The 26970-nt window shown below is 32.6% G+C and overlaps 1 protein-coding gene across 16 annotated transcripts in view; it reads left to right on the top strand.

Annotated features, from left to right (window-relative positions):
- The window catches only part of RALGAPA1 (Ral GTPase activating protein catalytic subunit alpha 1), a 212429-nt gene that overhangs the window by 61746 nt on the left and 123713 nt on the right, over positions 1–26970 (top strand). For 11 of the 16 annotated variants that reach the window (XR_012494845.1, XM_019750426.2, XM_019750420.2 and 8 more), the window contains exons 13-18: positions 1213–1361; positions 4751–4880; positions 7092–7329; positions 8279–8440; positions 15763–15903; positions 24161–25705. Coding sequence is in view for 15 of the 16 variants with exons in the window: in XM_019750426.2 (XP_019605985.2) it covers positions 1213–1361; positions 4751–4880; positions 7092–7329; positions 8279–8440; positions 15763–15903; positions 24161–25705 (2365 nt within the window). In the remaining variant the exon portion in view is untranslated. The remainder of the gene's footprint in view (positions 1–1212; positions 1362–4750; positions 4881–7091; positions 7330–8278; positions 8441–15762; positions 15904–24160; positions 25706–26970) is intronic. The other 5 variants (XM_074328153.1, XM_019750436.2, XM_019750440.2 and 2 more) reach the window with 3 other exon arrangements.

Below are 26970 nucleotides of genomic sequence, written 5' to 3'. Positions count from 1 at the left end.
ATTTACTTTTCTTATATAGTCCTTGTCTGTTTTTGATAGTGGGATTATAGTTTTATAAAAACACGTTGGGTGGTTTTCCTTCCTTTTTTTTTGTCTCTAAACAGTTTGTATAAAATAGGGATCATTGTCCATGTAGGTTAGGCAAAACTGTGCCTATAAAGCTGTCTAGGCCTGGTGTTCAGGGATGGATCAGATACCTTGATTACCAGTTCACTTTCTTTTGTGGAATTAATGTATGCATCTTTCCTATTTCTACTTGAATCGGTTTTGGCAATTTCTGTTTTGTCTACAAAATAACTTATTTTATTAAATTTTCAGTTATTAGCATAAAGTTATCCACTGAACTATTTTAATATTCTGTACTGGATATATAGTTATGTCCTTATTTCTATGTTTGTGCCTCTCTCTTGCTTTTCATGGTCACTGTTGCTAGGCTTACAGAGTCAGCTGTTGTTCTATTTTAATTATTTTACAGTTAACTTAATAGTCTGCTCATATGATTTTACAACTATATTGTGTTAATAGCTTATCCAGGGGATTTAAATCAGAATTATGGGTATAGAAGATATAAATGTCCTAGGTTTACAATTGACATAAAGTTCTCTTCAAAGTGTCTTAAAGGCCTTTGCACAGACCTGTTGTCATTATAATAATTTGTCTTCAATAACAAAATACAATTAATTATGTGATTATAATGAATTTAATTAAAGATACATATTGATAGATCCTCGTTAGTAGTACTATAATATGCAATCTGTTTACGCAGTCTTATTACTAAAACAGGTATATATACATAGCCAATAAACATGTAAAAAGAGGATAGACAGCTTTGTACAACTCATTCAGAAAATTCTTGATTTAGATATTTTTATTCTAAACTATATGTTTTATTCTTTTCATTTTATGACAATGATAGGGTTATTAAAGTTCTCAATTTTAAAAAAAATGCTGTTTTTCACTTGGTTTGTTTTTGGGGAGTGACAAATAATTTAATATTTGTCTAGATAAACATAAAAATACACAGATTTAATGAGTTTAAATTTCAGATATCAAGCTGGTGGTAGAAGCAGAATTAGAATTAATCTACAGTCTTATGTTTTTAAGTTTGTTATAGATCACTCAGTTGTCAGCATCTAAGAGGTTTTGTTCTTTGAATAAAAAATTTGCTGTTGAAATGCTGTAATGAATGGCTAATGATTTCTTTTGTCTTAGGTGTTTATTATAAACTCATCAAATATATTTCTTCTTGAACCTGCAAATGAAATAAAAAGTCTTCTGGACGAGCACACAGATATGTGTAAACGCATTCTTAACATTTATCGGTTCATGGTTGTGCAAGTATCAATGAACAAAAAGACTTGGTAAAAATATTTATTCTTTATGTTTTTTATATTGTGTGTATGAATATAGGAGTTTTTAGAGGATTAGTGTCTATGAACCGAGCTTGTTACAACATTGTAGAGACTTCTATTATTGAGTAGATAAATAAATATAATTTATATCATAATCATAATGACAACTATAGTCTCTCCTTCACTTTATCTCAACGTCTTTGATGAAACTTCCACAAGACCCCTTGGGTTATCTTTCTAAAATGGACATGTAATGGCCTCCCGTGTCCCTAGGAATGAATACATGGATGTATGTATGAATGAATGAATTTATGCATGTATGAATGAATTGAATGTATGAATGCCTAATTACTCAACCTGACACTCAAGGTCATGTACAGTCAGGTCCCTGCCTACTTTCCAGCCCTTCCTCAAGCCTGACCTCCACCCTGCAGGATGGGAATCTGCCTCCCAGTTTTATCAAATTGCTCTTTCCTGAGCACAATGTGAACTTTTCTTTACAATGTCTAATGCCTTCCATCTTTTCTTATTGTCACCATAACCATCCTTACATTCCACCTTCCCTTTTCCACATACCCTTATATTTTTTCCCCTCATTTCTTTTAATTCTGTGTCTGTATCTCTGTTATAGTTCTTACCAAAATTGTCTTAATCCCTAAATTACTTGTATAAATGTCTGTTTATCTCACTGAACTGATAGGCCCTAAAAGGTATATACTGGTTGTCTTGTTTCCATATTTCCTATATTTCTTAGCATAGTACCTTATATAGTATTGGTACATTATACATTTTTGTTTAGTTGAATGGAAAAATAGGCCTTTTGGGGAGATGAGAAGAGCTGTTCTTTAGTTTTTCGAAAAATGATACATGTTCATTATAAAATTCAAACAAAGAAAAGTTTTAAAAAGAAAATAAAAGTTGCCCAAAAGCTCACTCACCAAACCACACACACAGTTATATAGTTTTGTGCCATATGTATGTACCACAATTGTCTAACCAGTTATCTATTGATGGATATGTAGTTATTTCATTTTGTTTTTGGAGGAGGGGAGGACAATGAACATCCTTATACATACAGAATTTTTCTCCTTTGACTTAAAAAGTGGAAGTACTTGATGAAAGAGCATGGGGAAAAAATGGCTTTATTTTGAGAAAATTATTCACAGTATTAATATAGTTACATCTAGAAGTAGTTATTGTTATTAACTTATTTGGAACACTTTTCTGTGCCAGGTATCATTTTAAGCACTTTACATTCATTTTCTTTCATAATCTTTGTAGCACTGTGTGAGGGTGCTATAATATCTCTATTTTACATGGTGATTCTTAGATATAAAGAGATTAAATAACTTGTCCTTGTTCACACAGCTGAGAGTTGAACTGTGATCCTTCTGACTTCAGAGCCCTAGTTATAATTAGCCTGTAGCTATACTACTTTGGATCATTCTTTTGTTAGTCCTCCCTCCTTTTTTCTTTTTGTATATACTTTGAATCAATGCTTTTGAGCCAGATTAAAGTGAGAGACTTACTATGTGGAACACAATTTTAGAATATTTTTCTTAATTTTTATATATTCCCTTGAAGTCATAGCATGATGAGAGGTTACCTACATATTTTCATTGCGTTTACAAGACTATGAATTAAAATCATTATTATTGTATTAATAATAATACAATAATTACTAATTATTAATAATATAATAATTATTATTAAAGTGAAAGATTTATCTGATATGTGATTGAGTTTTCGTTTGACCGCAAATCAGATAAGATTTATTTGGAAATCTGTACTTGATTGCATGTGTTGTTGATTTCAACTAGTTTTTCATTTCATATAGCTAAGCTAGAAGCCTAGGATTACAAATGTGGCAACTTTGATTTTTATTTTATGAATGAGTGCATGCATTTAATAAATTCAGGATGTTTTTCATTGTGTGATACTTTTCTATTTGGTTCTGCTCTTCTCAGAAAAACCATGACATCTAGATATGAGATCTGTTGCTGACTCTGCCATGTTTCTCACATGGATTGTTCCATGTATTGCTATGCCTGGAATGGGTCGACAAACAGGAGGGGCCTGTGATAGGGGCTTGAGCTGTTAGCTTGGCTATAAACCCAACTGAAATCTTGTCAGTCCCTTTTTCCCCATATGATTGAATTGTTAAGTGCAAATACAATAGTTTTATGGTCTTAATAATAAGCATCTAGGAAAAAGAGGCAAGGTAAAAATAATACAGATTTGGCTTGACTTGCAGTACCCAAAGAGAATAAAGGTTAAAAAAATGACCAAACTAAAAAGGATGGAAAGAGTCAGTAGCCTGATTGGCCTTGATTGCTCATCAGGCTTATTGTGATCTATTAATATTAATCTTCAATTATGTAGTTTTTGAAATTGAACCCGGTACAATTCTAGATATGTGGTTGTTCTCCATGTTGTAAAGATGGATCAAGGTACGAGGTGTGATCAGCAAATGCGGTGAATGCTGCCGCCGAGTGCCATCCAACAGAATGGCAGGAATCTTCAATAGGGGAAGTGGTGCTTTGAACCTTAGTAACAGTGTGTGACAAGTTTCAACTTGTTCGGTGCAGTCAGTCAGGTGTGAGCTATGGGTGAGAGAAGGTGTTTATTAAATAGTGCTGTAAATCATGGATCACGAACAACGCATGAAATTTTGTTTCAAACTGCAAACAAGTGCTAAAGAAAAACACGAAATGTTAAAATTAGTTTATGGTGATGCTGCAGTGACCATGATCTTTCACCATGTGACTTCTGGCTCTTCCCAAAGTCAAAATCACCATGAAAAGTAAACGTTTTGAATTGATTCAAGATGTTGAGGCAGCCACAACAGCGCAACTAAAGACACTCACGAAATAGGACTTACAGAACTGCATTAGAAAGTGGCAAGAACGATGGGATAAGTGTGTTCGAAGATGGAGGGAGTATTTTGAGGGGGATTAATGGCAATATGTCTTTTACTGTAGTAAGTTTTTTTAGTTAAACATTCACAGTATTTTTTGATCACACCTTGTAGATGCGTCAAGATAGAACTACGTTATATAGATAGATGAGTGTTCTTCAAACAGCTCCCTAAGGTTACTATTTGATTTGTGGTGTGGGGAGATGGGCGCAGTCCTTACATTTTCACCCCAATTCATCAGCTTTTGCATAAATTTTTATTTGATAAGAGGGTATTGTGGCTGATAAATGGTTTTAAAATAAAGTAGATTTATTGGAATTTAAAATTTTAATATCCAAAGAATTCTAAAAATTTGAAAGATTTTATATTTGAGTTATTGAAAGATAATACCATTTTTATAACAAATATTAATTTGAAAGTTACCTATTAACCAAAAGCAAACATGCAAGAAGGAAACATTAATTAATTTTTTTACTTTAAGGGAACAGATGCTGCTTGTGTTGCTCAGAGTCACGGAGTCTGTACTGAAGATGCCATCACAAGCTTTTCTACAGTTCCAGGGGAAAAAAAATACGACCTTGGCAGGTCGACTTGCAGGACCACTTTTCCAGGCAATAAAAATAAATGAATAAATAGACAGATAGTTAAATAGATGGATAGATATGTATTTTTTTAAGATTCATTGAGCTTTGCACTTGTTACCTGGGGGAAAAAAGCTTATCAGAGATCATTTTATATTAAAGGATCTTGTATGCAACTAAATTTAAAGTTCGTATCTAAATAGGCTATTTGCCTTATGTAATATCAGGTCTGTGAAAAAAATGTTGAAACAGGCTGATGATATTTACTTTTATGTCTTGTGTGTCATACTTATGTATGATTGCGAAAAGCTGCCAGAAGGCTTCATGAGTAATGGCCTGATTTTTTTTTGCTTTGTGAGTTTCCAATTCTCTGGTATTGTTAGAAAAACAAGACTTCGTTTTAAGTTGTTTCATCATAATGACAAAGTAGTAAACAATTAAGATTTTTACTTATCATGCTGTTCCATAAGACTTTATTCCCTTCCCTTCTTTATTTGAAATATCGGTGGTGATTTGTTTATATAGGAATATATAACCCTGTTTTCCAACCTGAGGATAGAGTACTGACTTTAAATGTATTGTAGATTCTTTGGATAATAGACAGCAAAATATTTTCTTAAGATGCCACATTAAATACAAATACATGGAAAATAGTTCTTAATGTCAAAGATAAGAGCTATCTCAGATCTAATATTTGGCTATAAGTATAACCAGTCAAATTAATTTTTTTTCAGATATGCTAATTTACCTAAAATTCTGTGCTGGTAGTGATTAATCCTTTGTAACCAGCTACATTCATTAAACTCCTCTTGACTTCATTAGCTTTTTTCCTTTTTAAAATTTACCCATTGTTAGAAGGTTAGTTAGCTCCCAATGGTGGGAGCTACAGGAAGACAAAATTTTACCTTGCTATGTGGAATAACTTTTTTGTAGTCTGAATGTTTAAAGGCAGAATGGAGGGTCACTAGTGTTCTATCCTGTAAACCACTCATTTTCACCTTTATATTTGATGTATACCGTATTTTGCCGTGTATGATGCACTCCTGTGTATAATACACATGTTTTTGGCCCAAACTTTCAGGGAGTAAAACTTTTGTTTTAATTTTTTAATTCAAATTTTTGTTTACATTTAGGTATTGTTTTTTGTATTATAAAGGAATGTTAGCATTTATTTTTTAACATATTATGATGCAAGAAATTTAATGTAACAAATAATTACAAAACACAAGAACAGGTACAAGATACAAGAAATTTTATGTACCAGTAACAAATATACAATATTTATGCATCAGAGAAGGCCAAGAATTCTTCATTGTTGCAAGTTCGTCATAAGTTCAACAAAACCAGTTATCGTATTCCAGGGTATTATTTTGTAATAGATATAGTTATTGAGTTCTAGAGTTAACAATTTTAACTCATAAACATAAATAAAAGAATTTAAAATATTTATATAGATACTGAATTAGTACAACCAAGGAAAATGCATTCTTATTTTTCCCTCACAAATTTGGGCAAAGAAGTGATCATTATACATGGCAAAATATGGTAAATTTATGTGAATTCCTTAGTAAAATTTATAGAGTTCAGCTTTTGAAAAACCCTTTATTTTCTGACTTATTTCTTCAATTGGTGGGTACATGTTCAGTAGTTTTTAATCTTTTTATGAATAAATTTTTTATTCTGTGATTGGATTAATTACAGAACACCTTTATTTCCTCTGGTGTCTTTAACATGAAATTTAATTTTATCCTTCAGTTTACATATAATTTTTCAAAAACACATTTCATTAAGTACAGAACTAGCTAATTTGTTTTTTTAGAATATTCAAATTATATAGTTAGTGATTTCCATCTTTAATTTGAGAATGTAAGTTTTGTTTTTTTAGTTCAGTAACCGTTTACTACTCAATAATTTCAGTGGTTCATATTGTGGAGACTTTTATCTCTTTTTAAAGAGCATTTTATTTAACATTAATGCAATAGAGCATGAAGGATAGTTACAACTTTAGGTAGATTTCTTGTTAGTTTTGGTACCTTGTCTTAATTGCTAGAATATTGAGACTTGGCAGTTGTTGAAATGAAATTTATAGTAGATACTAATAATTGCATGAATTACTTTTATAGTATTTGACCAAGAAAAAGTCATGGATATTATTCTGCTTGTTCTTACATAATTTTTAAATAATTGAATATCTGATTTTGAACATATTTCATTATTATTTCTTATTATTTATCTTTGTAGACTCTTATAGTTGCCTGGATCAAAGCAAATCTAAATGTGTACATTTCCCGAGAACTCTGGGATGAGTTACTCTCAGTCTTGTCATCGTTGACTTATTGGGAAGAGTTAGCCACCGAGTGGTCACTGACTATGGAGACACTAACGAAAGTTTTAGCTAGAAATTTATATAGTTTGGATCTCAGTGACTTACCTTTGGATAAGCTGAGTGAACAGAAGCAAAAAAAGCACAAAGGAAAAGGTAAGAGTCGTTCACAGAGATTCTTCATATAAATTTAAGTAAGTTGGTCTGGGAACAGAGGTGAGGATAAAAGTCATGTTTTCTCTTAATATTCTCTCCATTTACCCTGAGGGTTAAAAAAATTTTGACAATAAAACATGTAGGTACCTTGCAGTTTTTTTTGAAGAACATTAAAATCAGTAGTAATTTTGAGGAGAGATGAAATGTTGTGTACATATCTAGTTAAAGTTAAATAAATAATTCAGAATCTTAAATATGGAAACTTATAAAACACTTTTTCATCATACACAATTTTTTTGTCAGAACTTAAGACAGTGTTTTTGTTACTCTATTTAAAAAGAGTTATTTGAAAATTATTTTGAAAACATTTTCTTAGTTTTAACTAAAAGCAAACATTAGATGTGGACTGTGTATCTAATGTTAAAAAGGAGTAGAGATTATATGATTAATACATGTTTTTATGATCCTTGCTTTGTTAGTACTTTTCATTCTTAATAGTTAGTTGCTACCTAGAGATCAGATCTGAGTCACATTTCATACTTAACAATAGTCCAGGATCGTAAGTTTGTGACCAGCCTACTTTTTCCTGGATTATTCTTTTCTTAAATGACGTATTGACAAGTAGAGATTTAGTAATTTCAACCAGAGGATGGCTTTTGGTTAGCTTATTTCCTATCTTTTTTGCTTGTCCAAATGTTTCATTTCTATTACGAATCAAGTAGGTGGCAAAGGATTTATATAATAGTTTATTGTTGCAGTGTATCTTAACAATTCTGCATCTGTTTAGTAATATGATTTTTACATAAAATGAAGTTTAATGAAGCAGTACACAGCATTTTATTTTGTTACTTTATGAGTAAATCTAAGACTCCGAGACAAGGTGACACATAATTTGAAGAGATTATTCATCAGGTGATAGTATACTAACATTGCAAATCTACATTTTTAGGAGTTGGACATGAATTTCAGAAAGTTTCAGTTGACAAGTCGTTTTCTAGAGGATGGAGTCGTGATCAGCCTGGCCAGGCCCCAATGAGACAGAGAAGTGCAACAACCACTGGTTCCCCAGGAACTGAAAAGGCAAGGAGTATAGTGCGGCAAAAAACTGTTGGTATGTACTGTATAAAATCATGAGAATCATCCAGGGCAATCCATTTATAGTCTTTAGTAACAATGTATGAAAGTACAGATTTTTTTTTTATCAGTTGACTTTTGTTGTTAAGTGAAACACTTCTATAGCGAAACATTTTTTTCAGTAGTACTCAGTGTCCAGTGGCATGCTGTGTTATTCCTTTATGCTCTTAAGATTTATCTTACATTATTGTTTTTATGTAGTTTATTTCACTGTAGATATCAATAATTTTAAACTGTTATTTTACAGAATTGAAGAAATAGAACTCTGATTCACTTTCCAGAACTCATGCATTAACTGGTATAGTTTCTAAGTGAATATACTCACAAATATGGAGAATTAGGGCAGCTGATTTTCAGTGCTACAATTACATACTTAGATCATCTCCAAAGACAGCTGAGGCCAAGGTGGAGTCTATTGCTAGGTTCCTTGCTGCTTTTAACATACATGAAAGAAATTTGTATAATCTTGGGAATAGCAACAAAGGAACAATGAAGGGACGAATTTCTGGATGTAGGAACATTCAGCATACTGTGGACTTAGCTACCATCTTACTCCTTTTCCTCTCAGATTTATAACTTGGTCTGAATTGTAGTAGACAGAGTGCTATAATGAAAAGCCAGAGAGCTTTGTCCTAGTCTCTTTTTTCACTCTCTTTCGTTACTAAATAGCTAGATAACCTTGAACAATTTACTGAACTTCCCTAGGCTTTATTTACTTCATCTGTATAATGGGAATAATAATATCTCATATGCCTGAAACAAAATTCCTTCAGGTTACTTTAGACTTTAAAGTCTGATTCTATGGAAGGAGAATTTCCTGTGGGAATGTACCTGTATTTAATGGTAATCAGTGCAAGCATTAACTTTAAAGAAATTTAAAACCGCTGTTGTAAGGATATGTCATCTATAAAATGATGGGTTCTACAGTGTTAAGGATTACATTCTAAAGGAAGAAACAAAGATAGAAAGAGAATAGGGAAATTAAAGATTTTAAAAGTCTTAAAATCGTGGTTAGTTTAAATCCTTCAGAATAATTATGTTTTCGCAATTGTTTTCTGCCAGTAAAATAAGCACAGACTTATATTGACATCAAGCAGGAAGAATAAGAAATGATACAAGGAAAAAGGATATTGATAGATTAAAATTAATATAATACTTAGAAATTTTGATATAGAACCATTTTTTGAAATTCTTGGTTAGATATTGATTACGTTTGAAATGGCTTTCTTTGTTTTATATTATTACCACATTTACAGAAAATATTTGTGTATTGGTTAGGAAGGAATTGTCTTTTAAGTTTAAAATTTTACTTAGTTTTACTTAATTAAAACTTGAATCTTTTTTTAAAGTTCCATATATATATATATATATATATATATATATATATATATATATATAAAATGTTTTTTTCCTTTTATAGAAGTAATTTATACTTAATGTGGAAAGTAAAGTTTAAGGAATCATAAAGACCCATTAGCTAACTAATAAGTAATGATTGTTAACATGTTGACATATTTCTAATTTTTCAAAAGCATATAATGAGTAAAATATTCATCTTAATACCTGACTTTGGTACCTGTTAAAACAACCTATCTAGCTTGTTTATTGAACAAACCTATCAAATAAAAAGTTAAAGTATTAAAAATTTTGTTGAGAAGGGTGTCTGCATAAAGGTAGAAAATACTAAAAGCAGCAGCAGATTAAATTAGGATATTCTTTGGACATATATTTTCTTAAATTTTTAAAATTAATATTTTATGTTTTAAGTGAATTTAGTTTAAAATTCGAACTATGATAAGATACGTACATTTTAGTAAGTCTTTCCCTCATCACTGCTCCCCACCCTTTCCAGTTCACCTCATTAGAGACAACCCCTGTTACCAGTTTCCTGAGCATGCTTCTAAAGATACTTCATGCATATACAGACATATAGCATAATATGTATACATTGTTGTGAACTATAGCTTTTTAGACATTGAAATGAAAAAAATTATTTTTTAAGTACTCAACTGTGGAAGCATTATCCTAAGCATTGAGGCTACAGGTAGGAGCAAAGCAATAAATTCCACTGAAGCTGACAATTTTAGTGTTGGGGAGACATATAATAAACCAGACAAGCCAGTAAACATGCCAGGAAGTGGTAAGTGCTATAAAGTAAATCAGGGTAAGTAAGGGACAAGAGAGTATAGGATGAGGAAATGGGACTGTTTTATCTATGTCAATGAAAGCCTGTGTAATCATGTGATTTAAGATCAGAGACCTGAATAAAGTGAGAGCAGATATTTAGAGGAAGAGTGTTCTAGGCAGAAGAAAAAATATAAAAGCAGTGGAGCAGGAGTGTGGTTGGGTATTTGAGGAAGCATAAGGAGGCCATAGTGGTGAAGTGTGGAGTATGGAAGAGAGTGCTAGCGGGTGAAATCAAGTTATAAGGATATATCTTAAAGATTATTGCATATCAGAAAATGTTGAACTTCTTGTATCAGGTTTCATTACACGGAAGTACCATTATTTAACCTGTATCTTGAAGATGGATATTTAGTTTATTTCTAATTTTGTGCTATTAAAAATGACAATAAAGTTATGTATGTTTCTATAGTTTATACTTATATACAGGTATATCTGTAGGTTTAATTTGTAGGATTCAAAATTAAGTTGCCCTTAAAACAATGAGGACCACTACACACCAGTTAGAATGGTTAAAATCCAAAATACTGACACCACCAAATGCAGATAGGGTTGTGGAATATTAGTAACTCCCATTGCTGATGGGAATGCACAATGGTACATCCACTTTGTAGACTGTTTGGTAGTTTCTAAAAAAAATGAAAAACTAAACATAGTCTTACCGAAGGATCCAGCTGTCATGTACACAAATATTTATAGCAGCTTTACTCATAATTGCCCAAACTTGGAAGCAACCAAGATGTTCTTCAGTAGGTAAGTGGATTAACAAACTGTGTACATCCGCATATGGAGTATAATTCAGTGATAAGAGGACATGAGCTATTGGGCCATGAAAAAATACAGAGGAGCCCCAAATGCATATTGAAAAATGAAAGAAGCCAATCTGAAAGGGCTACATAAGTATAATTTCAACTATATGACGTTCTGGAAAAGGGAAAACTAAGACTAAAAAGGTCACTGGTTGCCAGGAAGTGGAGGGTGGGGAGCAGGGTAAGGAGGAGGGTGACTAGGTGGAGCATAGAGGGACTTCAGAGTAGTGAAGCTACTCGATATGTCATACATGGCATTGTTGTGCATACATGTCATAACACGCTTGTCAAAAACTCAGAATGTACAATGCGGAGAGTGAGCCCTAATATAAACCGGAGTTTTCTTAATTACACTAGCAGTATTGGCTCATCAATTGTAAGAATATATCACACTAATGCAAGGTGTTAATATTTGGGGAAATTGGGGTTGGGGAGACGGGGACATATTGGAACTCTTTGTACTTGGCACTCAATTCTTCTATAAACCTAAAATTTGTTTTAAAAAATGAAAGTGCATTAATTTTAATATATATATATATATATATATATATATATATATATATTCAAGAGGAACAGAAAATAATTTAGACATTTGAAATAAGCACAGCTTTACCTGCAAAAAAATTTTTTTTAAAGTTTGTATTCTCCATTTCTTAATTTCATGACTTGCATTGGGAAAAACAAATCACAATTATATTTCTGACTTTAATTTACATTTCTCTTTAATTCAGTATTTCCTTTAAAAACAAACCTAATTCTTCTCATTAAAACTATCATATTCTTTACCATGACTGAGTTATCCGATAGAGTGATAGAATATATAACTTTTTAAGACTAATTTAACTTAAAAACAGCTTTGTTTATGCTAGTAGTCTAAACTGATGTAAGTGTCTGATGTCCTTATAATTCATGAGGACGTTAATATAGTCTATGGTGAAATTTGCGAAATAATAATTTTGTTATATTCAAAGACTTGTTTTATTGGTTGTTTTTTAGAATTTTCAGATAGGAATTCTGCTAAGAGAATTTCTTTTTCACTTAAAAAAATATTCATTTAAAAAAATATTGAACATTGCATTGCATAATCCTTTAACCCTCAGATTACCCAGAATGGCCTTAGTAAGAAATTTTCTGTTATTAATATTGAGTTTGAAATGTAATGAAAAAATTATTTTGGACAGCATAGCTAAGGTTTTACTTATGTCAAGAAATATTAAGAGAAATGCAGTGAATTTAGGGCTTATTTTAGAATATACTCATGAGAAGCAATGTAACTGGTTTGCAGTTATGATTTAGGACCTGGTATTCAACATTTGGAAGAAATACATTACTGTTTTTTTCTTCAGATTTTCCTCTTAGTTTATGTTTATTATAATATTGGGCCTAAGTTTGAGGACTTACAAAGCTCTTTCCGCCAATGGACACACTTGTATACATGTGTGATTTTTACTTAGTTGTAAATGGAGAAATAGGTATAGCATTTTGGAAATGAGAAAAGGCCAGAGTTGCCTTCCTCCTGTTTATTTTGTATGTTTGTGTGTTTTTAGTGATCCATCGCATTTGCTATCCATGAATTTTTTATGCTGCATGCGAACTCTGGAGTGAAGGTTACAGGTTTTGATACAGTATGTCTGTTTTATTGGCCAAAATGAATTTATGTAGAATGCATCTGTTTTTCTTTTTTATTCATTTTTTTGAGAGGGGTCAAAACAAGAAGCCTTCAAAAATTGGCATGCTTATAGGTTTGAAAATTTGGATGTTATGTTTTCCATACTGCTCTGCCATCTACATAAAGCATATTGCAGATTTAAGATCACTGATGCATGTGGTTTAGGAATATATGTAGCAATAGAAATGATAGTGGCTTTACAGAGATTCTCTGACCTAAGCTTTAGATTAGTACATCTCAAAAAATCCCAGTAGCTAATTCATTATAAGTTATTTTCTATAGTGTGAGTTGCACAGCTGTGAGGTACTTGACAGATTTGCAGGTATGCATAAAGACCTGAAGTATGGTAACAGATGGAGGGGTCATTTTTGAAGAATTCATTCCAGGTTATAACACTAACTTATACCAATGCAATTTTGGAAGAAGTTCCAGGGGACATGCCCAATTTCTTCCTTCAAGTTGATGGTGGGAAAGAAGGAACAGAAGGAATTACTACTCCAAGGAATTATCTAACCCAAAGGAAAAATTAGAAAAAAGCTTGTAATTCATTTATGGAATCGAAAATTTGACTCAATTTAGTTTTAAAAGAAATATCTCTAAAAATCATATCTGATTATAACTGTAGATGGTATGTTACTAATAAGTAGCACTTCAAGTTTTGCCTGTGTGTATCTTTGCTCTAACAAGTGTTACTGAGTGATTATCTTGAAATCAACATAACTTCTATTTCAAATTGGATTATAGAATTGTTCACTTTCACAAGAAGGAGCTAGCAGGAAAACACAAGTAGGGCAAGGTTCTAACATTTTGTATGTGGGTTCCATTTTAAAATACAGTTATCTTTACCACATTACATAGCAAGCCATATACTGAAGAGAGGTTGTCATTGTCTTAATGTATTCCAGCCTTGCGTGTTTTGCTGCACATAACATTTACCTAAAAGCTGCTCCTAAAGAATCCTTTATTTTGCCAACGTTAAAATTTTTTGAAAAAAATCTGTAATTATCCTTTCCAGTTATAAACTCTATGACATACAGTTTTTGGTTAATACTTTTTCTGGTTTTCTCCTCTATATATTCACAATTGTGATTTTTGTTTTTGAAATGATTATGCTGGGCTGCCCAAATACAGATACTCGTTCAGTAATGATTTATCGAGCTCATATGTGCCAAGCACTAGGAATATAAAAAGTTGGGAGGCTAACATAGAAAACATAACAATCCACTAAAATTAGATTGTAAGCTTTGTAAAAACAGGAATTCTTGTTTGTTTTGTTCTTTGCTATATTGCTAGTAAGTATGTGAGAAAGTCAGAAAAGATTCACAGATGAGATGACATTTTGAGTATGGAGTGTCAGGAAGAAAAGACCAAGTATATTATGAACTCACAAAGCCATACTGTTGTGAAAGAACATGAAATTTTCAGAGAACAGTGTAAAATTCTGTGTGGCAGCAGCACTGGGAGAACAAATTGGAGGTGATGAAGTTTCAGTGGTTATTGCAGCCAACTCACAAAGGCCTTGTGTGATAGGCTAAGGAATTTAGGCATCAGGGAACCAAATATTTCTGATAATCAGGAAAACCCAAGATTTTGAATTGATGTTAACATTCAGATTTCTTTTTTTTTTTACCAACATCATTATTATACTTTGTATTATGCAATTTTTTAAAAGTCCTTTATCCATACAATAACTGTACACATAACTATTCAAGAATTCCAAAACTAAATGTTAAGTTAAAAAAATGTTCAGGAAGTATAAACTTGATTAATTTATTTCTAAGTGCATTAAAATTTGTCTTTAATTTTGTGAACTGGTGACTGTCCTTTTAAGACATGACCAAATACAACCACAAGTACAATTTTAAAAAGTTTTTGCCTTTAAAACTTAATCTCTTAAATTTTTATGTAATATGCATATGAATAAGCACACATGTGTTTATTTTCCTTTATACTAATTGCAAATTCTATAGTCTGTAAATATTTCTACTTAATTTAAAAAATTATGCTATTAACTTTCATATAAATAAGAGGTACTGATTTGATTAAGCATTTTTCTACCAGGAACAAATACCACAAAATTTAGTTCTTTAGATTATGAACTACATAAAATTTTCTTAAAATGGACCTGTAAGTGACATTGAAACTTTATTAGGGAAGAGTATGAAAATAGGAACGATTTGTTCTTGGAATTCAGCTTCACTAAGACAAGTGGCTCAGAATTGACTCAGAATGGCTAAGAGAAATGCCCAAATGTGGTACCAAGAATTTCTTTGAACTCATAATACTGAGTTCTTTTCAATGTTTCTGTTCAATGAACTTTTCAACCTTTGGTTTTGAAAACATAGGGCTAATAAAAGTGTCTGCTGTTTTTTAATGCTATACCATTGTAACTGCTAATAATAAAAAGCATTTTCCTGCTTTACACCAAAAAATTTACATACAAAATGTCATGTGTGTTCTCTGATTTCTTTTCTTACAGCTTGCCAGTATTTGCCGTGCTGAAATGTTTTAATTTGAAATTTCCTTCCTTTGTATCTTTTAGTTTTCTCTGTTGCTGCTTTTTCTGTGACACAAGCCTTTCATTATAGTCACTCTTCTTTTTTCCTTCCCCACTTCTTTCTTTTCCTTTTTTTAAAGCCATGAGAAGCCGATCCATTGGTGAATGTGCTCTGCCATCGGCCTATATACGCAGTGCTAAAAGTGCTCCTGTTCTGATCCATACTTCCAAACCCTTCTTGCCTGATATTGTTCTCACTCCCCTTTCTGATGAGCTTTCAGGTAGTGCCACCTCTGCTAATTTCTGCACCACCTTTTTCACTTTTTAATCCTGCTTTCAAATTTTGCTTAATCAAATAAGCTCTTCAAAGTTAATTTCTTTGGGGGAGGTGTGGGAAATTCGTTGAGAAATCAACATTTTGAGTTATTTGAACTCTAATGCTATCCTTGCAGTTCATTCTGGAAGTGCTGAGTTTAGTGCTGTGCCAATGTCTGATATTTTTGGTTGTAAATGGCCAATATTTTTTTCTGTTGTTCGATTTTATTTCCTTCTCAGATGAGTAAAAGAAGTAGTAGTATAAATTTATATTATTATAGATGTCTCACAAAAGATGACTTAGAAGACAACAATCAGAGCCTTGACTTTTAATTTCCCATTGTTTTGCCCAGCAATGTGGTAAATCATGTATTCTCCATCATCTGTAGTAGTGGAACAAAGCAGGTGGAGTTAATAATCAAGAAAAGTACGTAATCTAAGAGTTGCTTTGGAATAAATCTTTTGTGTTTATATTAGATTATAGTAGTATATAGAATTCTAAGAACTCACTCATATTTAAACCACGTGTAAAGAAACCATTCTGTGGAACCTCAATTTCTAAAGAACCTCAAAACCTGCTCAACTTTCCAGTCCTGCCTCAGGTTCTTGATCCCAGTACAGGGATGGTCTTCTCTTTAAGAAGATTTAATTAACATAATAAAATGTATAGATTTTGGTTCAGTAAGTTTTGAGAACTGTACACACCTCTATTAACCATTACCCCCCAAAAAACAGTTTCCATTACCCCCAAAATTCCCTCATGACACTTTCAGTATCCTTCCTGCACACAACCACCTTTTAATTTCTATCACCACAGGTTAATTATTTCCTTTTTAAAAATTTTTTTTACATAACTAAAATCATATAGAGTTTCATTCTTTAGACAGAAGCAAACCTGTGTTGAATATAGTTACTACGCAAAATAGCTCAAAGAAAGTTACTTGGACCTTCTTGGGTACTTTTCTCTCTTAGGAGTGTTTGCCTGACACTGCCACTTTTGGTGAGGTTGCTGTTTTTTTATTTTTTATTTTTTGTTTAAAAACAACCCATCTCCCTTTTAGTTCCTAGTGTACTGTAGGTTCATGTGAAGAAAGATGCATTTTTATTAATAATGATATTTCAGGTGAAGTCCCTTCCAAAATCCTCAGTCCAGTTAAGATCAGAGATTTCTCCCAAACCAAGTGGGGTACATAATACAGAGTTAAATATGTGTAGACATGCAGACACTTTTTTGTTTGATATTCTTTGGAAATACTGCAAATGAAAAATTTAGTATTGGCTTTTTTTTCTTTCTTAATTTATATTGGGGAACAGTGTGTTTTTCCAGGATCCATCAGGTCCAAGTCAAGTTGTTTTCAATCTAGCTGTGCAGGGCGCAGCTCAGCTTCAAGTCAAATCGCTGTTTTCAATCTAGTTGTGGAGGGCACAGCTCACTGGCCCATGTGAGAATCGAACCGGCGACCTTGGTGTTATGAGCACTGCGCTCTAACCAACTGAGGCAACCGGCTGCCCTAGTATTGGCTTTTGTTAAAATGAGAAAATAAAATATTCAATTATCAGATATGATATGTTTGTGTTTTCTAATTCAGGATACCTTGATTGAGAAAGTTACTTCAGCATATTCTTTATGATATTTTTGAGAGGTTTTCAATATTATTTTTGAACCCAAAATACAATTATTTAGAAATAATAAATTTCTAATTAATTTTATGATGAAATTGATAGTTGATTTTGCAATTTTCTTGATGACAATAATTAGAAGATTTGACCTCAGATCTAAACCTGGATGCTCAATAAGTTTCGGTGAGGAATGAATATGGTTTACACCAGTAAAATTAGGCTACCTGAATAATTTATCAGTGCAAAAGGTAGTAAGATTAGAAAATACGTAAATGGAATACTACGAATTTTAATATTGGGAAGAAAACACATTTTTGTTACTATTTGATGCTTATCTGCAAGTAACAAATTAGGCTGTTTTGTCTCTTTGGTGCTCCATTGAAGCACTGTACCTTCTTATGTATGGAGCACTGATTTTGATTGCTTAGATCAGATTATAATTTACTTACCTAAACTGGCAAACAAAACAATGTTTCAGTTCTTATAACTGAATTAGATATAGATAAACTCCCAATTTGTTTTAAACTTCTTAGGTATATACTTAGCTTCAAGCTTTTTTTTTTTTTTTTTAATGTACTTAAAGCATTTACTGCAAATCATTTTTGACATGTTTAGAAAAAGTAAAATGAGGTTTAGAAAAACTAAAATGTGTGCTTGGATTAAATATTCTACTACTGTCTTAAAACTGTCAGGAAAGTTTATTTTTGTCAGAATCTTAAGGGCTTTACAAAATTTATTATCTGCAACTAAATACTGTTTTGGCAAATGTGCACATTAAGTGATAAAATATTAGAAAGCTAAAATAAGGTGAGTGGTTCTCTTTAAGATGTTCTAAAGTAGTTTCTTAACCAGGATAAGTTCCTAATTCAGAATTCTTGCTTTGCTGTAAATACATAATTCAGAAAGATTACCTTTTTGTGATGTGATCGGGAGGTCTTTTATGAAAAATGAAAGGAATTTTCTAAATGGCAGTTTATTTGTTATTTTTATTTCCCCCATTTGGAGTAAAATGTCTTGTATATAGATTTAAAGATTTAGATAATAGTGAGATACTAAATCAAAACAAACTTTATATCTGATTATCAAAATAATATTAATTTTAGGAAATACGGGTTATGGAAAAGTATATGAAAAAATATACATAATCCTCCAAACCAATGTTTACTTATTGATAACTTATAATTATCTCCAGTTTTTTTGTGCATGTGTCTATATAAAGTATGAAAGCATAATTAGACTTAGTTATTTTGAGTAAAAATAATTTTTCTCTTAGAAGTTAAAAGATGCATAGAACATAAAAAGGAGCAGCGAAAACCCTCCTTTTCTCAGCACTGACGTATGAGTGAATTTAGCACTTTCGAACCTGATGTGTAAATTGAGAACACTTTCTAGATGTTAATAGGTGTATAAAGGGTTAAAGCGTCATAGTGTACATCAGTCTATTAAAAGCTGCCAGAAGTCCTGTCAAAAGAATATTTAATTCAGTATTTCTCGAACTAATTTAAGCATGGAAAACTTAGCCAGGTATACATATGAGGTGTGATCAAACAATACAATGGAATGTTTAAGTTTAAAAAAAATTCATTACAGTAAAAGACACACTGCCATTAACCCCCCTCAAAATACTCCCCCTTGCTTCGAACACACTTATCCCATTGTTCTTGCCACTTTCTAGGGGAGTTCTGGAAGTCCTCTTTCCTGAGTGTCTTTAGTTGCACTGTTAGGGCTGCCTCAATGTCCTGAATCAATTCAAAACATTTACCTCTCATGGTCATTTTGACTTTGGGAAGAGCCAGAAGTCGCATGGTGCCAGATCTGGTGAATAAGGTGGATGAGGACACATCATAATGTTTTTATTTGGCAGAAATTGCCATATACCAGAAGTGTTGTGTGACACGGAGCGTTGTCATGATGGAGGATGATTTACGGCACACATTAAAACACCTTTTCTCAACTGTGGCTCACACCCAACTGACTGCACCAAACAAGTTGAAACTTGTCACATGCTCCACTTCCTGTATTAAAGATCGCTGCCTTTCCGTTGGTTGACACAGCAGCAGCATTCACCATATTTTGTGATCACAACGGAAAGGCTCTGTGTCACACATCGCTTCTGGTATATGGCAGTTTCTGTCAAATAAAAACATTATGGTGTGTCCTCATTCCCAGGATCTGACACCATGCGACTTCTGGCTCTTCCCCAAAGTCAAAATGACCATGAAAGGTAAATATTTTCAATCGATTCAGGACATCGAGGCAGCCATGAAATAAACTAAAGCCATGAAACTAAAGACACTCATGAAATAGGACTTCCAGAACTGCTTCAGAAAGTGGCAAGAACGATGGGATAAGTGTGTTTGAAGCAAGGAGAAGTATTTTTAGGGAGATTAATAGGTGTGTCTTTTATGGTAATAACTTTTAAATTTAAACATTCACCATATGTTTTGATCACCTCATATAGACATACAAAATTAAGGTTTCAGGGAGAACAAATTTGGAAGACATCAAACCTCATAATTTTAAATACTACCTTTATGAAAATTGGACAGGATTATTCTTACACGAGCTTACACAGTAGAAATTTGAATTACTGGATTTTTTTTTTTATTGCCCCTGTGGTTCTTGGAGGCAAATTGAAGGCCTAGAATTTGCTTCTTCAGGTGTTAGTTGCATTGAAGGGGAGGTTAGAGGTGTGGGAGGAAGAGAGAGAGAGAAGGAGAGGAAAAAGAACAGATTTTTAAAACTGGTGCTAAATTTAGAAATGAAAATCACCAGTCTTAGCTCCTTAACCAATGAAATTATTTGTTTATGTTTTCTTCCAAGGTTTGAGTAAATTTTATTTTAGAATAGTTTAATGTATGGAGAGAATTAATAAGGAAAGTGAAATACATAAAGTAAAAAAAATTGTTTTTCACAATTTTATCTCTCCTTCCTGGGAGCAGGCTTAATTGAACTCATTGTAAAATACCTCCTGGGTATATCATCAAAAATGAAGACTTGAGGATTCCGTAATGACTTTACACACACAAAAAACACAGAAAAACAAAAGACAATAAAACCACTCATAAATAATCACGCTTGCTTTTGGTTAGAAGTAGAATTTTCCAGAAAGATAGTTACCTGATACTCTTGAATTCTTATGTGGGTATAAGGAAACTCCTTTAATTCCCCCCATCCTTTTTTCAGACATACTAAGATTTTTAAAAACGGACTGCCAGTTTTCAAAATACCCTATTTTTGTCCAAGGTATTTTCCTCCTCTTTCCTCTAAGTACTCCTGGTTAGATGTTCATTCTACCTCCATTGTTGTGAACGTGATGCTACATGGTATAGCTCTAGATAGACTAAATTACTTGAATAGCTGAATAGCTTTGAAGAGTTTCTTGAGCTCTAATTCAAGGGTATTGGCACTGTGTCAGTAACATTAATTCTTAATATCAGACTTATGTGATGTTGAAAACTTTTTTTCCAGGCTCCTGCCTGAGATTTTGATATAATAGTCTGGGAGTTGCACAAGCATGTAACGTTTTTTAAATCTCTACAAGTTATACTGGTGTCTGTGCAAGCACACTCTCCGTGTCCTTTCTCTGACACTGGATTGTACATCTGCACATTTGGTAGCCCAGCCTAGTAGTCTTTAATTTTCCTGATAAACGTATTAGAGAGAAGCCAGAAATCTCAATAATAGTTCTTAAGCAAATTAGCTTTTGCTGCCAAAAATAATACGTTAATGAAAGAAGGTATGTAAAAGAACATAAGCAAGGTGGACAGTTGACTTTGTTTATACCTTTGCAACTATTTCTTATTTTCTAATCAAGTACTGTGGGTTTATCATACTGAAATTAAGTTTTACACACCCACTTTGTTCCAATTAGTTTTCCAAACTGCTAATTTGTTTGCCAAATTTGTTGCTGTTAGACTCTAGTCTGTATAGGCCATATTACATAGACTACTAGTGTTATTAACAATGCTTCATTATTTGAATTGAGCTCTGTAGAGCAAAATTTTTTATCTATTTTCTGAGTGTCAGGGAAAGAAGGTGGTATCTCTCACACTGCGTCCTGTTCCTAAATTCCAGCTGACCAGGAGAATTGTTCATTTCTAATTAAACAAGTAGACCCTTTGCATAGTCAAGGAATTTCTTATCATCAATATTTGATAGTAATCTTTTATAGCTTTTCTACCTGTGATCTGCTGGTGCTAGCATACTTCTGAGTTAGATTCTTTTTTCTGAAATAATTTGTGTTGATTTTTTTAAAAGTACATCAAGAAAAAATGAAGCTAGAAATTTGTCTGAAAATAGACAAATGACCAATATATCTTTTATGATAAGAAAGTGAAAGATAAATTGGTCATTTGTCTATTTCCAGAATTTAAGAGTCAGATAAACAATATTAGAAAGATAAGAGTAAAAGATAGTTTAGTGATTCAATTTTAGTGGTCTAAAATTAGAATTAATTGAGCTTGGTTTATTGTTTTTCAGTCTTTTCATATGATTTCAGTGATGTAAATACTGCTTTGAGTTACTTACAAATTGAACATCTAATCTTAAAAAGATGTAGAGTTTTTACTAAATTTTGTCAGCAGTAAAATTGGAAACAGACGCTCTGTAATTCTTGCTTCCTTTGAAGTTGCATTGCCATTGTTGCCTTAACATGCAAAAAAATTTTTTTTAATTACATGAAGAACATTGTTATGACCGTTAGGTAATTCCAGACAACACTTGAGCTTCATTCAAAATGGCATCAATTTCTATGTATACTAATATAAATGATTTTATGAATTCAGAAGCTGTAAAAATATTGCTGATAAGTAATGTTTGTAATTGACCAAGAATAGAATTTCACTTTGATAAAAGGGATTTTGGCACTTGATCCTGTACCTTATTTTAAAAATTATTAAAATTTTTTAGTAATATGTTAGTATTATAACTTAAGAGGTTCCCCCCATGAAGAACTAGCTTGATATTTTACTGATTATCAATTGCTAATTTTTAATACAAAAGACATGCTATATTGGGAGTTTAAATGTGTATCTTCAGGAATATAGTGGAATCTTGGCACACTACAAATTCCTCTTGATCTGAATTTAGTATAAAGTGACTCCTTTTGCACCTCATACAAAAAGGATGATATAAATAAAATAGCAGAAGGACCACCCTTCATTCATCCATAGCATGAATCTTGAGAATATTATGAATTACTATCCTTATTTTATAAATGAGGAAACTGGTCTCAGAGTCTAAAGTAAGAAAACCTAAGTTCTAGACCTAACACCATCAGTAGATTACTTTGTGATCTTGGACAAGACACTTACTCTGCATCTAAATATTCTCAGATGGATTGTTCAGTTATAGTTCTGTTACTTATAACCTTTGCATTACGAGCCCAATGAGCAGCAACGTCTGACTTTTGGACTCTTTTTCTTTTTTCATTATATTTTACTGGCTTCCAAAAAAATTTTTTTTTTAGTTAATTTCTAGGTAACATAAATACCATGATGGATATGTAGACTCTGTATTTTACTTCTAAAATTTCTAATTTGTATATATCTGTATAGTTAAATAGTATTTTATCTTGTAATTTTCTATTTCATAAATATTTTTGAGGATTTACCCTACACTTAGCACTTCAGGCAATGAAAACAATGTAATGACATGGAACACTAAGCCTGCTTCTCAGACTTTACGATTATAAATTTGAGAAAGTGCTGTTACCTTTTTGGGCCTTAATTTCCTCAGTAAGAGAGCTAAATTAGATGATCTATAATGTCTACTTTTAGTCTAAAATCTGATTTTAAAAAAGATGTAAGAAGACATGGGTACAGTTTTTAACATTTGATGATTGTTTAATGAAAAGGGCCAATGATAGGTAAAGAAGGTTTCTTCCTAGTAGATGAAGTGGTGGTGGATCAGAAATGAAAAAGTACAATTAATTTTTTTAACACTGTATTGGTTTTATTTTATAGGGATGAATAGGTGTCAATATTATAATAAAGTAAAACACCTCATAGAACAGATAGTTTCTTGACAAAGAAAACTTTAGGAAGAGGGTGGAGATTTCCATTTGTAATATGTGATCAAACAAATAGGCAAGATTTGAAGAAAAGATGATGCCTCTTGCTTGGTAAGGAAGGAAACGGAAATTTATGAGACCCAATAAGATTCTACAATGGGATATTTAGATCAGCTTTCTTTGTTAAGATCTGCTTTTTCTGCTTGGACATAAATAAGTAGGAAAAATTGAATAGCAAGTTTGAATTGTTTGATTTATTGGCACAGCTCTATCTTTAACTGCACTTCCAAATGTTTCATCACCTTACTATCTCTTTTTGTGCATGTTAACATTTTAAAATGTATTCTGGTAGTTTTCTAATTCATTGACACTACCTGCTGTATTGGCTTGTGCCCATCATTATTTAAAAACAGATTAAAAAAACAGATTTGTATTTTTAATAGATTTTCTTTCATTGAGCTTACAAAAAAAATCTCAGAATTTTTTGTTTCTAAGCATATGCTTAGGGTATGTTGAAATTAATATGCTTAGGGTATGTTGATTTTTCATATTTGTATAGTTCTACTCTACATCATTTTTCTTTTTTACAGATATTGATGATACTCAAATACTTCCCCGCCCAACTAGAGTCAGACATTTTTCACAAAGTGAAGACACTGGAAATGAAGTTTTTGGTGTTTTGAATGAGGAGCAGCCACTGCCTCGAAGTAGCAGCACTTCTGACATCTTGGAACCATTCACTGTTGAACGATCCAAAGGTGCAGTTCCTGTCATTGACAGTTCATCCCGTCATGCGCCAAGTTTGCAGAGTTCCACAGAGGCTTCTTCAATAACTAGATCCACTGAAAGCCACATCACTGATACTCATAGTAGAGAGTCTTCTCTGGAAGTTGGTGATAGCATATATGACCATCTTTGTCACTTAATAGATCCGGTAAAACTTGCAGATTCTGCTTTTGAACAAATCCAGTACATTGACCTTGAAGGAGATGACGATCTTCTTTCCTCCCTGAAAGAATATTTTAAGGAAAACCAGGAAAATCACAGTAAAAATGAGTTAGGTAACGATGCAGCTTCTCAGGAAGTGATTATTGCAGTAAATAGGGATGAAGGGTCATCCTTAGATAAATTAGAATACATAGACCAGGAAAGTAAATCAGAAAATATCTCCTCTTTTGTTGGGACTCCTGAAAACATACAGTTTCAAAAAGAACCAAACTCAGCTGTCTTCATGAGTAATACTGCACCTAACCTATTAGATAGTTTTCCGAGAACAAAAACTTCTGAAAAGTCTAAACAACTAAACAGTGATAAACAGTCATCGGAACCTAGTTCAGGTAGCCCTTGTGATAAAGAAAAGAGGAAATATCTGTATAGACAAGCAGCCACAGAATTAGATGCCTGTGTAGATATAACACTAGTTGAAAAGGTGAAGGGTGTGCAAATTAATGAGAAAAAACCTGTCCCACATGTTGTACATGCCAAGAAAACCACGCTAAAAGCACCCATTAACCGTAGAATGCCTCACGTTACAAACACTAGCAAGCTTTCTCCAACCAAAAGGAGCTTGTCTGAAACAGTAACCCATAGAGCCAAAATCATGAAAATTGCTACTAAAAAACGAAATAGTGTTCATGTTACTTTTAGACCATCTACTGAGTCTGTTCAGTTTTATAACCCTCTGGAAAACAAAGAGGCTCCATGGAAGATGAGACTGCGGAAGCTCAGTGGCTTTAGTAGTAGCAGCAGCAGTAGCAGCAGCACCAGCAACCCCCATCCCAGCTCAAATAGTGCTCCGGAGCTGGTAAAGCCTGGTGTGTACAGGCCTCTAGATACACTCGGTACAACATCAGTAAGTAATAAAACAGTTAAGGAATCAACAGAGATTCCCACCGTATTGCCAAAGGAAGGAATGGCAAGTAATCAGTTAGGTAGTCGTAGCACTCTTAGGTCATCAAGTCATGAGGCAGGACTACCACAGGGCTCCCTGGGTGGCGTTTATAAAACTGTTGTACATGCTCTTTCAAAGCCGAAGGCAAATGTTTCCCCACAGAGGCAGAACAGAATGCCACCAGAGGCTCCACTGAGGGATCTGTACAGTCATGTAATGGGCTATTTTGGAAGGAAAGCTGCAGGTGAGCACTAACAGTGTGCAGAGCGCAAAAGGAGAAAGACAGCACCAGTTTGGCTTAATGCAACTGAAGCAAGCTATAAGCAATCAAAAAGCTTTGGGATGGTCACTGCTTTCTCTCTGTTTGGTTATGCATGCGCCTTCTCCCAGCTGTATTTTTTCCCAGCATAAAATGTTTATTTAAATTACTAATTTCCCTCATAAGGCATTTAGTTAAACCTCTTTGCTGCTGAACAAGATGGGAAAGAGGAAGATAAAAGGAAAATTTTAATGACCTTTCAAAGGCTATCTAAATCAGTTCTTTTTCTAAGTGTGTACCACATGAGCCTTGAAATTAAGTTTACTGAGGAATTGAAGTACTTTCGCCCCTGCCCCCGTATAGTTTAAAAGGGCATCAGCTATATAATTGAGCTTATTTTTACTGCTGATTTATTTAGTTTTTATCTTTTTTCTTCATAGAATATTCGACATTATGTAACAATGGAAATCAAGGTCCTACCACCAGCACCAACATTTTTAGTTAACTATCATTGACGAGGAAATTATTTCTTAAATCTCAAAGTGGATTTAGTTACTTTTAAGCGATTTCCAAACAAGCTGTAGACCTTTTAGTTTTGCATTCATCTGTATAGAATGCAAATTATGTCCTTGAAACACATCATTACTGTCTTTTTTCTGAGATTTTAGATGTGCATAAAGGTTTCATGATAGCTACTCATGATTTAAATATGGAACCTCTATGGACACATTACAGAAAGCAAGATTATGGTAACTGTTTTATCTTGATTCCAATTTAAAATAACTTTACAGATATAGAAAATTAACTTTCAGCAGTAAGGTAGGTTTTGATTTTATTTGTTTAACCTGGTTTTGTTAGCATGATTAACAGAACGCTGTATAATGAATGCATCTTGCATTGAGCCATTAATGCCACTTGAGGGCAGTATTTGACAGCTTAGCAAAGCCTGGCCGGTAATATAAAGATAATGGTATTTCACAATGAGTTCCTAACTAGTGTATTTTCTTAACCTGAAATGTTTTGTAGTTCTATTAGGAATATAAACAGTGCTGATTCTCTTTTAATTGCACAGAAATCAACTTTTTAGCAACATAAGAGTGAAATAAGTAATTATTTTCTGTAAATTAATTTCCTAAGTTTAACACTGTCTTGGTAATGTAAATCATAATGTAGTCATAAAAAGAATCAAGATAGCTATTTTTTTTACAAAAATACCTTTGAAAATCTTTTTTTATTAAAGCAATAAAATT

This window comes from Rhinolophus sinicus, linkage group LG03 (genome assembly GCF_036562045.2).
Source record: "Rhinolophus sinicus isolate RSC01 linkage group LG03, ASM3656204v1, whole genome shotgun sequence".
NCBI lineage: Eukaryota > Metazoa > Chordata > Mammalia > Chiroptera > Rhinolophidae > Rhinolophus > Rhinolophus sinicus.
This window is presented reverse-complemented; position numbering and strand designations above follow the sequence as displayed.